The sequence below is a fragment of the Stenella coeruleoalba genome, assembly GCF_951394435.1.
Source record: "Stenella coeruleoalba genome assembly, chromosome: 6".
Classification (NCBI taxonomy): Eukaryota; Metazoa; Chordata; class Mammalia; order Artiodactyla; family Delphinidae; genus Stenella; species Stenella coeruleoalba.
The window spans coordinates 120,771,604-120,786,809 of NC_137151.1; the positions used below are offsets into that span (position 1 = coordinate 120,771,604).

The 15,206-nt window shown below is 45.8% G+C and overlaps 1 protein-coding gene across 1 annotated transcript in view; it reads left to right on the forward strand.

Annotated features, from left to right (window-relative positions):
• The window catches only part of EFHD1 (EF-hand domain family member D1), a 39,636-nt gene extending 27,250 nt beyond the window's left edge, over window positions 1-12,386 (forward strand). The window contains exons 3-4 of the mRNA XM_079925065.1: window positions 2,653-2,787; window positions 10,736-12,386. Coding sequence (XP_079781191.1) covers window positions 2,653-2,787; window positions 10,736-10,870 — 270 coding nt within the window. The 3' untranslated portion in view covers window positions 10,871-12,386. The remainder of the gene's footprint in view (window positions 1-2,652; window positions 2,788-10,735) is intronic.
• The last annotated feature ends 2,820 nt before the right edge of the window (window positions 12,387-15,206 follow it).

Here is a 15,206-nt window from a genome sequence, read left to right on the forward strand (position 1 = left end):
CTGCAACTGCTTTTTAGTTTTGTTGGTTCTCTCTGTTTCTTTGTTTTCTGCCTCTCCTTCCCTCCCCCCTCTTTGCTCAGAGTCACAGCTAGGACACTTTCCAATTCTCTACAACATACCAGTCTTTGTGGACTATAAATAGGAAGACAAACAAGGCTGGGCAGTTGGAGAAATTGTCATTCAGGGGTTGGGGATTGTAATACACTAAATGGGAAAGTCTGGCGTGCTTTAGGGAAGGCTGAACATTTTCAGGTTGAGCTGGATTTTTTTTTTTTCTTCTTTAACTGGCTGGGGCTGGGAGGGACCCCTGAGTTAGGACAGAGCTGCTGGCGGTCATCCGCTGAGCTGGCAGAGTGAGAGTGAGCCCACGTGGCCAGGACCCTTGAGGAATACTTTGAGTCCTTCTGTAAACACCAACATTGTCATCTCTGCTGCAGATGTGAGAAAAATGAGTTTCAGAGATGAAGAGACACCCCCTCCCCGTCGAGTCACTTGGACTGCTGCTAGGCTGGGGGCAGTGTTCCATCTTTCCTAAGCTGCCTCCCTGGTATGGAGGGGGTATCTGTTTTGTGTTTACCGTATGGAGCATTGGGGAGCGGGGTGGCTTCTGTAACTAAGTGCTTTAAGGATGGGCAGGGTACTGAGGGATGGATGGGTATTTTACTCCTTCTCTCTGCCCGAGGCTCACGTTTGCAGTGCTGAAGTCTTGGCTGCTTCAGGCTCTTCCATGAGAGCCTGGCCACCACCGTCCCCCTGCCCCCTTGTCCCCCATCCTACTCTTGGGGGGGCCTCACCTCCTTCAGTAGGCTTGATTTCCAAGGCTTCTTTGGAGCCAGTGTTCTGGCTCGGTTAGTCTGCAGCAAACTGAGTCTCTGCTGGCCTCTAGTGAGAGAGTTTGAAGCTGCAGGTGGGTGAAAGTGACGTTTCTGTAGAGTGAAGCGGACCATGGTGGCCTTCGTGAAGCTGAAAGTCCTGGAACATCTTGCTTCACCGCTTGCTTTGTATTTGGCGATGTCCACAGTGAAGTTAGGACCCCTGAAGCAAGAATTACAAAGAAGGGCTTGCCGGCAAGGCATTTTGGGGTGGTGGTAGTGGAAGCCAAGACTTTCACTTAATGAAACACGCTTCCCTCTAGGGATTAAGAGCGTTGGCAGTAAAAGACACAAGTTGGAGTTTGGAAAAAGCGTGCTGAAGTTGTCTTACCTCTCACTGTGCTTTAGCTAATGTTGTTTCCTCTTGGGAAAGACAATCTTTAGAGGAGATGGTCATGAAAAAACCCCCTGAAAACTGACGTTTCACACATATTTTAGGCACTTGAAAACCTGGAGGAGCCTCTTTCTGGGATGAATTGGAATACATCAATTTTTATTCTTTCTAGATGGAAAAATAAATTATGGAAGTTGGACAGATGTCTGATAGACAAATTCATGAAAATTTTTTAAAGAAGAGAAGTAAAAAGCCATAAAACTTCCTTGGGGGTGATGGAAGGACGTGCAGGTGGGGGCAGGGCGGGGCAGGGACAGCTCTTTCAGGTTGGCCTATTTATTTATTTAAAAATTTATTTTGCAGAAGTCTTAGTACAAGTTGGCTTTAAAGACAAATTCATTCAGGTCACATTTTGAATCTGGAGGAAGGGGGTGGATTATTCAATAAATGATGTGGAGATTACTAGCTAACCATTTGGAAAAAAATAAGGTTAATGATAAACTTCACATGACAAATCAGAATAAATTTGAGATTAAATATTTATGCTTTTGAAAAAGTCATAAATGCAGTAGACAAGAACACAGGCAATTGTTTATGTAACCTTGGTGGCAAGGAAGAATTTTCTAAGCATAACATTGGTGAGAGAAAAGGAAAGCTTGATAATTTTTGAAAAAATTTTGCTGTAAACAAAATTGAAAGGGAAGTGACAGAGCTAATGTATTTGAAACATAAAGTATTTGGAACAAGTTTCTATAAAGATGTCTTAGAAAACACCAAAAATGGTAAATAGTCTAATGCCCAAAATGGGACACAAATGGAAAATGGAAATGGTTCAAAACTGTCCGAAATATTGAATTATTTCGTTTTAAAAAATAGTACATACGGGTCTACTGGATTTTTTCTTTCATGACTGTTAACTAGGATGTTGCCAATTTTTTGCTTTTACAGACAATGCTTCTTAAACTATTGTGTAAATGGTTCTAAAGGACAGATTCCCAGCAGTGGAATTAATGATTGGTAGGGTGAAAACATTTTATATTTTGTAAATATTTCCAAAGTGCCCTCCAAAAATTTTGATTCAAGTTACACTCCCATCAACTCGATATAAGGGTGCCCATTCCCCTACATCCTTGTGGAAAAATAGGCAGCTTTGGTTTCTGTCTTTCTTTCTTTCTTTTTTTTAATTTTTGGCACGGGTCACGTGGGATCTCAGCTCCCCGAACAGGGATCGAACCCACGCCCCCCGCAGTGGAAGGGCAGAGTCTTAACCTCTGGACCATCAGGGAATTCCCCATGTTTTCCGCTTTGACAAAATAATTTGTCACACGGACACGTATACACCCCTTTTAATAGGCTTGGCTATAATGACCCTAGCTCAGGCCAGAGGGGAGTGCTGCGAATCTCTCGGTGATGCTGACTTTGACCCTAATCAACCTTCCCCTGTAGTTCCTGCTCATATTCCACAAGGCCGCAGCGGGGGAACTACAGGAGGACAGTGGGCTGATGGCGCTGGCGAAGCTTTCTGAGATCGATGTTGCCCTGGAGGGCGTCAAAGGTGCCAAGGACTTCTTTGAAGCCAAGGTAGGTGCCTCCTTCCTGTGCGGGGCAATCCCTCCCTCTGCGCACCCTGCCCAGCAGGAGCTCCCAGCCAGCGACCAGCTCATCAACTCCCTCAGGACAAGTGAAACAGCAAGCGCTGAATCGTGTGAGCTTGTAGGGAAATGAGAGCGCGTTTGTGTGCTGTCTGAAAATTAAAAGCAAAACAGGAAAACTGCCAGACGGCAAATGCATTTGATCCTGGTTTCAGATTCAAACAGGTCTGCTGGTGCAATGCTGCCAGATTGACTCTGAATCCAGACTTTCCTAAAGAATTCCTCCTTACCCCAAACCACAGTTGAGTTACTTGGACAGCTACCTGCATGTTTGCATCTTAGACACCTGTGTGTAAACAAGTGACTAATTGGGCCCAAGGAGGGTGCCTTGGTGGCTTGCCCTGAATCAGAAAAAGTATTTGCATCATTGACAATGGCTGGGAGCTGGGAAGGAATCTCCAGTGCCTGGTCTTGGAGCCCTTCTGGGTGCTTCCATTCATTCACGAGTTCATACGGTCGTTGAACGTTTATGGAGATCTTACCACTGCTGGGTGCTGTCGTTTTCCTCTCCGCAGGGCACATCTGCAAAAAGGGCGATCAGGAGAGCCCTCCGAATCCCCCTCCACAGCAGTGGAGTGCAGTGGATAAGGCTACCTGGGTTCAGATTCTGCCTCCTCCCTTACCTGTCACCTGTCTGTGCCTTAGTTTCCTCATCTGTATAATGGGGTTGATAATGGGATTGCCATGAGGATTAAATGCATTCATGTGTATGAAGCGTTTAGCAAGCTCCTGGCTCACCGAGAGCACTCTGTATGTGATATGAGCTGTTGGGACGCCCTTCCACTCCAGGCAGGAGACAGCCAGCCTCTTGTGGAGTTTTGGCTTATTCCAGGAGTTTGCCCAGAGACAAAGTGTCCTTGGTGATACAGCCCAGCCTGCTCAGGCCCCTAAGCAGCACTCTCTCTTCACTTCTCTGTGATGTTGCCTTGGAGACAAGAGTCCATCATCTTTCTGCCAGTATGTAAACTGTGAATCGTGGTGGCCTCCTTATGCCTGAATCCCCTACTGCTGTCACCTGGCAGTTTCAGGGACAGGCAGACCACTCACTGCACCTTCAACACCAGCATCGTATATCCAATCTTGAAAGTGGTTTGGCCCTTCCTTCATGACTTAACATTGGTTCAACTCAGTTCCAGAAATGCCAGGCACCAAATCAAGCTCTGGAGAAACTCGCATTGATAATGATGAGTAGAGAGGAGGGATGGTGGGAAGAGTCCTCTCTATTCATTGACTGAATCACCACTTGCAGATCTCCCGAGATGCCTTGAGCAGGGGCCTGGGGTTGAAACCCAAAGTTAACAGGACTCTGTTTTCAGCACACTGCCGTAGCTCGATATGCCGAGCGCTCAAGTCTGTATGGAGTCTCTGAGAATGTCTTATCTGGGCATTCCCAACCTTTTATAATCTGGCTGTGATCCCAGCTCCACCCTTCTTCACCCCTATGCACAGTTCTTCAAGTACTGCCACGTCTTTTCACAACGGGGCCTCGATACCTGCTGTTTCCTCTGCCTGGAATGTCCCACCCGCATGCCTCTTCCATGAGAACTCTACTCATTCTACCAAACCCACCTTAAATTTACCTGACTCTCGGGGCTGAGACTGTCCATGCTCTTCCGGGTGCCTCTATTATGAATGGAAGCAGTATTATAATTTATCTGTTCAAGGCATTCTTGGACGCTCTTGGTAAGAGTATAAATTGACCCAACTCTTTGGAGAGCAGCTTGGGGCCAGCTGTTAACATTTCCTATCCTTCACCTCTGGAAATCTGCCTCGAGGATTTTATCCTTCAGAGATACTCATGAAAATGCACCTAGATGTACAGACAAGGATTTTCATACAGTATTGTTATAACAGAGGAAAATTGGAAACAACCAAAACTTCCACTACCGGGTAGCTGAGTCCCCTGTGGTGCACCCACACATCTGTACACCCTGCAGCTCTCAAAGAACGAGATGCAGCTGCATTCATGTGTGGACAGATGTCCCGAATGAACTAGGCAACACAGTATATTTGAAACCCAATTTCATTAAATAGTTAAGTACAACCTGGATAATTATATACTAAAGTATTAGTAATAGTGATGTCAGAGGAACTTATTTTCTATAATTTGGTAAGGTTTTATAATGTGTGTGCATTATTTTTACAACAAGGAGAAAAGATGAAAAGAATAACAATAAAATTTTTTGTGTTTATACGTCTGCCTCCTCGCCCACAGATTCAAAGGCAGGTGTGTTATGTTTGTAATTACAGTGCCTGACTAATAATGGCTCTCAGGAAATGTTTGCATGAATGACGAATGGAAGGAATTATTGCCCAAGTTTGGGAGAAGGCCATAAAGGAGCTGACATTTGCTACAGATGTTCACAGATGAATGGGGATTCACCTTGTAATCAGGGAAGGGAAGGCGTTCCTGGCGGAAACAGCAAGAGCAAAGGCTCCAAGGCATGGCGGGGGGCTGGGGGGGGAGTGTCTGGAGGTTGGCCTCTGTCCACACTGGATGCAGTTGGACAGGAGGCTCTGGGCTCCCCTGAGGGCCAGGCCTTCCCCAGACTGCTGATCACCAGAATTATCTGCCAACCAGCTTCCCAGACCTCACCCAACTCTACCTGGGCTCTGCAGGTGGGTCCAGTGCATAGCCAGGCTTGGAGGGCAGGGCCTTGATGTGATCAGCAGTGGGCACGATGGGGACAGACTTGCCCCGGGGGAGGCTGGACTCAGGGAGGCCTCCGTAGATGGCTGGAGAAGAATTGCAGGTCCGATGAAGAGCATGACAAAGGGGCTGGGAAGGAGGTAAGGATGAATTCCCAACTCCCTAGAACTCTCAGTATTTATGACCACTTGATTGGAGGTGGAAATTATAATGTCACGAGGTTATTGGAGTTGTGTGGCCAGGGGTTGATGTTTAAAAAATTCAAGACAGGACCCATGCCCGTGAATGTGAATGGTTTATGGAGGAAAAGTGATAAGCTGGGTTTTACTAAGTCCAAGGTGACTTCAGGCAAGGGAAGGTCTGCCCCTTCGTCGGAAGGGTACCCTGTTGGTTTTTTTTAGCAACCCTCCTACCCAAGCCTCTTTAGATTGGGTATTTTTCTTTCTAGTATTTCTCACTACCTGGCATATATTTATTGATTGTCTGCAAACCCAGTAAAAAAGAAAGACCTTGTGCCTTTTGTGTGCTAATAGTTTCTGCTCCTGTTCTGTTGGACGGAATTTGGCCACACCCAGCTAATGGGAGGCTACAAAATACCTTTTATTTTTCTGGGGATCCATGTGCCCAGTTGTAATTCTGCTACTAAGGAAGATGAGCATACTAGATACTGAGAGTCATGGAATAATCTCTTCCACACTTGTCCACACCTGAACCAACCGCTGGCAAGGGCTGGAGTATCTACCCTGATTGGATTTGCTCCTCGAGCCCAGGGGTGAGGTCAGTCTCCCCTAGACCCTTGGGCCATGTGCCAGGGGAGCATCTCATAGAAAGAAAGAAGGAGGAAATGGATGTTTCATGGACACTCAGCCACACAGACCACAGGATCTATCTATCTTCGCAAGATACAAGCTGAAACCCGAGAACTAGAGGGAATTGACCGAGGGCGGAACATAATGGTGACTGGACTGTGGGAAAGGAAGTAACCAGAGATACAAGGAAACCCTGGAGAAAATGGTATTTTGGAGGCCAGGAGCAGTTTCAAGAAGAGATTGAATCAGATGAGGCCAGAGCAGAGGTCTTGGGTCCAGCAAATGGGTCAGTGGAGATTTTTGAGAGATGAGGTTCACTGTGGAGGGCAGATTGTAGCAGGGTAAGAGGCGGGTGGGAACTGGGGGGAAAGAGCCCTGATGGCTGCTTTTCTGTCTAGAAGGTTGGCAGAGGGGCCTGGACAAAGTGCGGATGGTAGCTTAGGATCAGGAAAGAACTTCTGAGTTTGGGGGTTTCTTTTTAAAGCCTAGGGAAGATAGATGTTGGTGTGTTTTTATGTCACAGGGAAGTGATCCAGGGAGAAGAAAACATGAAGATAAAAAAAGGAAAGGGGTGATTGATGGGGCAAGGACTTGGAGATCACGGAATCAAGAGATGAGGCAGACTTTTAATGTGGAGAAGAAGGAGCCCAAGTAAAGTAATTGCAAAGGGCCCCCAACCCTCCTCTGACCTGGCCAGGAATGGGCAGGTGGGGTGACTGACAAACACCTGAGTGCTGATGATGATTGGCCAGACCCTCTGCTGAGCGCTTCAGATTCATGTGTTATCTAATACTCACACAATCACTCTGGAGGTAGGTGTTACTGACCCACTTTGCAGATGAGGAAATTGAAGCTTAGACAGTGGTTTGTTGATAAATGTTAAGCAAATGGCTGTCTGGACAAACTGTATATATATATGCCAAGTTTATTATAAATATATTTTGCAGATATAAAAGATATGCAGCACACATTTTGCAAATAATAAAATATATACTATTTTAATTGTAGATTCCATATAGCCTATTGATTCTTTTTTTAAAAATAAATTTATTTATTTTTGGCTGCTTTGGTTCTTCGTTGCTGTGCGCTGCTCTCTCTAGTTGCAGCGAGCGGGGGCTAGTTCCCCGATAAGGGATCTAACCTGTGCCCCCTGCAGTGGAAGTGCGGAGGAGTCCTAACCACTGGACAGAGCAGGAATCCCCCTTTGCTGGACTCTTGCATCTGTAGGCAGCCTATGATTGCAACTGACAAAAGAATGTAGTTCCGGGGACTTCCCTGGCGGTCCAGTGGTTAAGACTCTGTGCTTCCAATGCAGGGGCAACAGGCTCGATCCCTGGTTGGGGAACTAACACATCCCACATGCTGTGTGGTGCAGCCAAAAAAAAAAAAAATGTAATTCCAACATGAATGTTGGTTGGTATTTTGTTTAAAATTAATTTCTAAGAAAAAAGTGAAAGGACATATATCAGAACTTCATTCAGTCATCAATGACGTGAGCAACATCTTCGCTGAATTTGATAATAGTTTTCAAATATTGGAAGAACATTCTCTCCATCTTGGAGCTATTCACAATGTAAAGGGTACAAACACTACACATGTTTAAGTTTAAACTTAAAACTTAAAAACATTTTTAACATTTTTCCATCACTTTCTTAAGAAAAGATTGTCTAGACAGTCAATGAAACAATAATCAAAACCCTTGTTTGTAGCATAGTTGTTCCAAGATGTAAATACTCCCACTGGGGTTGCTTTCAAGCTACCAACAGGATACTGTTGAACGCAGAGTTGGGAAGATTCAAGGTAGCATGTCATCATATAGGATTTCCACCTTAGAGGTATAACAGGCATAGGTAACCTCAAGAACACAAATAATAGTAAAATGTAGTAAAATAATCAGGAAGTGATGACTTTTAAGTATGTATTGCTTTTGTTTGTAATATAATTTATTTAATTGTGAAAGTATATAAATGTAATTTTAACAGCAGCTATATATATATATATTTTTAGCAGCTATATATTTCTTAAGAATTTTTTGTTATAAACTTTTTTTTTTTTTTTTTTGGCTGCGTTGGGTCTTTCATTGCTGTGCGCGGGCTTTCTCTCATTGCAGTGAGCCGGGGCTACTCTTGGTTGCAGTGTGCAGGGTTCTCACTGCGGTGGCTTCTCTTGTTGCGGAGCACGGGCTCTAGGCGCGCGGGCTTCAGTAGTTGTGGCACACGGGCTCAGTAGTTGTGGCTCACGGGCTCCAGAGCGCAGGCTCAGTAATTGTGGTGCATGGGCTCAGTTGCTTCACAGCATGTGGGATCGTCCCAGACCAGGGTTCGAACCCGTGCCCCCCCTGCATTGGCAGGTGGATTCTTAACCACTGTGCCACCAGGGAAGTCCCTTAAGATTTTTTTGATATGGACGATTTTTAAAGTCTTTACTGAATTTGTTACAATATTGCTTCTGTTTGTTATGTTTTGGTGTTTTGGCTGTGAGGCATGTGGGATCTTAGCTCCCCAACCAGGGATCAAACCCGCACCCACTGCATTGGAAGCCAAAGTCTTAACCACTGGACCACCGGGGAAGTCCCTAACAATGGCTATATTTAACAACCAGTTCATAAAATTCCTGAAAATCAAACAACTGGCTTGTAAGCAGGCACCAGCCAGTACACCTCTGAGCCTAGAGATGTTCACTGAAGCGCCCAGGGTCTCACTTCCAGAAGCACAGGGAAAGGGGGAAGGATAAAATGGGTGGGAGAGGAGTCCAGAGTGGACGGACTGCGTTCGTCTGTGTTTTCTAAATGAGGGAGGAGGTGGGCTGCTGAGAGTGACAGGATCCTTAAAGGCTGTGGCTGATCTTCGGACGACCGCTGTGCGGAAAGAGATGGGAGGAGGAGGGCTTTACTGAAGGCCCAGCCCAAACTGGACATCCTCACCTCCCAGTGGGTCCAGACACCGTCCTTGTGAGACTTCTAAGAAAAACACGTTCTCAGCCTGCAAGCAGGAACAAAGTCCTTGGTCCAAGGGCAGCACTTGGCAGACTGGGAGGGGAGAGGTGAAGTGTGTCAGGCAGAAGTTCAGGTCGTAAAAAAAAGAAGTGCAGGTCCTGGGAGTTGGAGGTACTGTGACAGGTGTGTTGCAAAGATTGGTCAGGCATCCTTTCCGGGTTAGAAAGTAAACTAGGGCGAGGCCAACACACTGGAGAATGGGAGTGTGAACCCAGGTTGTAGGGTTCTCTGGATGCTTGGGGAGGCTGGGTAGATAGTAAACTCCAACCTGGACTTCTCGCCAGAGTCAAGAAAGAGCAGTCTCTGTTGAAATTTTTGATGACATCAAAATTTAAATATTTGTATGACCCGAGATACCTTGAAGTTAAAAGACAAACAAAAGACTAGAGGAAAGTAACTAAGAAAAATATATAATGGGGGACTAGACCTAAATTATGTAAAGAATTGCAAATTAAAGGAAAAAAAAAAAAAACCAACTGAATAGAAAAACGGGCAAAGCATACAAATGGGTAATTCACCAAAGAGGAAATAAAAGGAGGTGCCAATTTTTTTGCCTATCAGATTGGCAAACAGGAAAAAGGTTAATGATAAGCGTTGGTAAGGTTGGGAAATGAGCGCTTGCATTCCGTGATGGTGGGGTGCAAACTGGAGCAGCTGTTTGGAGAGCAGTTTAGCAGTCTTTATTAAAGATAATGTACATGCCCAACATGTTTGCAAATTCTACCAAATTGATGAGACACACAGAGAGGGGAAAAAAAAAAGAATCAGTCCTAGAATAGAGGATAAAGATGGATTTATCTGATACTGTATTATTGAAGATGGATTCATATCCCATTCACAATGCCAACAAAAAACATTCAGTATTTGGAAGTAAATTTAGAAGGATTGATTCAGAGAAAGCTGAAAATTTTAGTTGGTAACATTAAAAAAACCCAAAACAACCAGTACTGAATGAAAACTGAGTCATTCAGGGAAAACTGTACATTATAAAGATATCCCTTTGCCGCAGGCAGATTGATGCAATCCTATTCGAGATGCCTGCAGGATGCTCATTTGGTTTTTGTTTTCCCCTAGAACTAAAGAATATTATTGTGAAATTAAAGGTGGAAAGTAGAAGTGGGCAATAGGCGTGGATGTTAGGGGTATCCTGAAAAAGAAGCTGAGGTGGAAAAGCCAACCCCAGCAGATAGGAAGGGGCATGTGTAACACAGCAGCAAATAAAGTGACGGTGTCCTCGCTGTTAGAAAGCAAACACTGGAAGACCAAGGGGAGGGAGTGTTGGGCGGGGGTCAGGCCCCCAGCAGGACCAGGATTCCAGGTCACGTGGCTGGAGACAAGCGAATTCTGTCTGATGGGCTGCTCCCTCTGCAGGTTTCTCTTTCCTCTCTCACTCTGTTGGTCTGTCCTCGCTGTTTCTCTGCAGGTCCAAGCCTTGAACTCTGCCAGTAAGTTTGAAGCGGAGATAAAAGCAGAGCAAGATGAACGGAAGCAGGCGGAAGAGAAGAGGAGGCTCCGCCAGGCAGCCTTCCGGGAACTCAAGGCTGCTTTCAGTACATAGTTGGGCTGACCTTGACCTCTGGCCACAGCTGTGCCTCACAGATGCCCCGGGGAGACCTGGCCGGGCATCCTCACCCCAGCTGACCCTTTGCCCCAACAAGCCTTCACAACCACCACCCAGCGCAAACTCCTTAGCCTCATAGGGATGGCAGGGGGCGGCTCTCATCCCCATTTGGGAGCCCCTCCCAGAGGTTCCAGCTGCCCCCCACAAGTCCCTCTCCTGCTTGCCTTCCTCTGCCCTTCTCTGTAGCCGGAATGTGCCTCTCCTTGGCAACCTTTACTTTTTCCTTGTCTCTTTCCCCCTCCACAGAGTGGTCTGCTGTGTTAATTTGTACAGATACTTCTTTCTTTCGTGGTCCTCAGAGGAGATAGTCCCTGGAGGCCTATGATGCTAATGTTGCCCATTTTCTTGGGTAATCCTTTTTCTGTGCCTCTTCCTGTCATGCCCCTCTCTCCTTTGTTTCTCATCCAACTTCCCTGTTCTCATTCTTAGCCTGATGCTGCCGGGTGCTTTTGCATCTTCTGTCCTCTGATGACGGTGAGGTTTAAGGCAGGCCGGGCTGGACCGCTCCCTAACGCCTCTCCAGTAGGGGTACGGCGTGCTGCTGAGACGCCACAAAATAGTGAAAGGATAGGAGATTCTGTTCCTTCCCGTCACCTTTCTCCTGTCCTCTTAGCATCCCCCCTATAGCTATCCTTTTCATTACGCTTCCCACTTCAGCCTTTTTTTTCCTACCCCTAAATACTGTGCTACTCAACTGTAAGAATGAAAGAATGATTATAAGTAATATTAATGAGTAGAAGAATTCCTGTTAACTCTGACTTTATGCAAATTATATTACAGTAGACCCCTGACATTCCCAAGTGACAAATCCAGAGCCTTTCCAAATCCCAAAAGTCATGAGCATCCTCACCATCTAGCTGGTTTCCAACCTCTGCTCTAAGGTGCTGAGGTGAAGCTGTTCTTCAGCATAATTTTTTATATGTTATGAGTTCTTGGGATTGCTCACAAATATCAGGGGTTTTTTGTATTTTATAAACGAATTTCTAACATCATATTTATTTCTTCTCTTTTTTACCTGCTGTCTTTACAAAAAAGAAAACATCTGCATTTTTACCTTACGGCTGTTCTTTTTAAATAAACAGTGCAAATGGACTTTGCCATCACATCAATGTGCTTCTAGTCTCCTGTGAATTGGAGGGGAGAGAAGGGTGTTTTCTGTGGGGGCCACATCCAGCCTAGGCTCCTGTTTCACACCAAGTCCCCGAAGTAGAGTTAGAAGTGGTGCTTAGAGGTTTGGCTTTCACTCCGGGGCATTCTGAGTACTGAGGTTGCCTGTCAGCTACTCCTCCCCTTCCCATCACTGAGGATTCTTTCACCTGCAGGTAAAATCCGCAGCTTAATTTCTCTTGCTTCCTGGATCCCTTGAAACTCTGATGAGGACCAATGACCCTTCCCTCCCATGTATAATTCCAGGGTATTGAGGGGACCTAGGTAAAGACCCCTGGCCTAAAAGAACACCCTTAGCTCCCCAGGGAGAATAATTTCTGTTTCTGCACAAACCCAAGACCTACAATTCTCAGGCATCCTTCTTCCATGTAGGGTCACCCTGACCTCCCCACCAGAGGAAGTGGATATGAAAAAGGCATGGAGAGGCCCTTGCATATAATCCAGCAATCGTGCTTCTTGGTATTTATCCAAATGAGCTGAGGTACTTTGTCCGCACAAAAACCTGCACTCGAATGTTGATAGCAGCTTCATTCATAGTTCAAAACTTAGAAGCAACCAAGGTATTCTTCAACAGGTGAATGGATAAACAAACTGTGGTCGATCCATACAGTGGAATATTAATTCAGTGATGAAAAGAAATGTTATTCACTGTTGAAAAGAAATGAGCTATCAAGTCACAAAATGACATGGGGGAAACTTAAGTGCATATCGCTAAGTGAAAGAAGCCAATCTGGAAAGGTTGCGTTGTATGTGATTCCAACTATATGAAATTCTCGAAAAGGCAAAACTGTGAAGGGAGTGAAAAGATTAGGGTTATCAGGGGTTAGGGCAGGGAGGGAGGGATGAATAGCGGATTTTTAGAGCAGTGAAACATTCCGTATGATGCTATAATGGTCATTATACATTTGTCAAAATCCATATAGAATGTATAACACAAAGAGTGGACCCTAATGGCACTATGGACTTCAGTTAATAATAATGTGTCAATATGAGCACACCGGTTGTAAGAAATGTACCAACACTAATGCGAGATATTAATAATAGGTGAAACTGGAGGGGGAGGGAGGAGAGGCGTATATGAAACTCTGAACTTTCTGCTGAGTTTTTCTATAACCTAAAACTGCTCCAAAAAATAAAATCTATTAATTAAAAAAAAAAAGAAAAGAAAAAAGAAGGAAGGAAGGAATGGAGACAGCAGTATAATTACTTCAAATGTCCATTTCCCTCTGTGGACAACTAGAGCCACGTAAGAGCTGAAACCTCGTGATTGCAAATGGTAGAAAATGTAACACAAAAGAACTTAAGGGAAAAAAACGGACAAATATTAGGTTATGGAACTACAAAGACCAGAGGCAGCACTTCTTTGCCCCCTCTTGGTCATGAAGTCCTATAGATCGTGTTCCCTTCACGCTTCTTACCCACAGTTGCCATCCTCCATCTCCATGGCCATGGCCTTCATTGGTTTTTTCCTGGGTCTCTACAGCGGCCTCCGAACTGGTTTCCCTGCCATCATTTGGCCCTGACTGTCCAAACTGCCGTTAGAATAACCTTAATAAACTGTGGACCGTAGCTAACATCTCTCCTTCAGTTTTTGGTTCCCCACCTTCAGGATCTGGGCCCTGCTCACCGCCTGCTGCTTCATCTCTTGCCCTTCCCCCTCCCTTCCAAATGGTACACTCCCGGAATATGCAATACCTAGCAGTTCCTAGAAAGCGCCACTCCTCCAGACTTTTGCACATGCTGTTCCCTGTGCCTGGCACTCCCTCCCTTCCCCTGGCAAACTATTTCTCATTGTTTGTGACTCAGCTAAGAGATTATCTTCAGGAAGCTTTCTTAATGCTTGCAGCCTAGGTGCCCCTTCTCGGGGTTCCCATTTCACCCTAAGTTTTTCTCTATTGTAATCCTTATGACAATATGCAGTATCCTTCTCTTTTCTTCTCTTCTTCCTTCTTTGGACTACGGACTCTTTGAAGGGCAGAAACTGCCTTACTGCTGTAGGCCTAGTACGCTGCCTCGCATGTGACAAACTCCCACCGCACGTGCATGTTTGTTTCACAAGGACGTACCAAGTTTGTTGGAGCAGACAGAGATGGGCAAGGGAAGACCACTGCCACTGACTCAGGGACCTTCTAAGCACCTGACATGGGAGCCTAGCCTGAGAGGACAGCTCTGAAAGTGAGGACAGCAGAGATTGCGTGGACATCTGTCTCACTGGAAAGGTGATGAGTCTACTCCCCAAAGGCCCCCCTTTGACTGAGAAATAGGGAACACCAACAAACAAATCAGTTCTGCCTCTGCCCTGGAGACTGTGTGATGTAATAGGACTTGCAATCAGATACTAGGCTAGTAACGTAGCCTCACTGAGCCTCCGTTTCCTCTTCTGTAAAGTGGGAATGGTGATTGTCTACCTGGCAGATTCCATCCCTGGCATATATTTAGTGCTCAGGACATATGGGTCCCCTCTCTGTCTTCTACCTTGCACTGCTACAATTCTGTCTTCTTCTGAGCCCTGGGTCTTTAAAGTCACATGCGAAGGACTCCAGGCCAGGGTGGCCCAGAAACGCTCAGTCCTGGCTGCTGCCTTAGCCCCAAGCCCAGATGCCCACTCACCTAGCTCCTCTGTTTTTTTGAGTCTCCTTTCCCAACCAGCCTGGAGAGATTTCTGCCAGTCTGCCTGTTCACCTGCCACGCCCCTGCAGCTGACACTTGCTGAGCCTTCCTGGCCTGATCATGTGACCTGACACCTGTGGCCTTGTCCCTGCTCAGATTTCTCCTCGATGACCCTGCTTGTACACCAGGCCAGATTCTGGCCACATCCCTACCCACCAGCCTGACTGGTTGCGGGGGAGGCCAACTGGTTCTAGGGGGCCAACTTACAATTCTACAACTTAGGGAGGCGCTGAAGATGGGACCTTATCGGGGGTCAGCTTCCCCGCTCCCTTCCTCTCCTTTCCAAAACCAGTCGCTTCTGGCACACTACCACGTGGTATTGGTGGGAGTGTACATTGCTGTTGTCCTTTGGAAGGGCAATCTGGTAGACTGTTAAAATTTTAAATTGTATTTGTATTAGTCATTTATTTCTGCTTTAACAAATCATCCCATAACT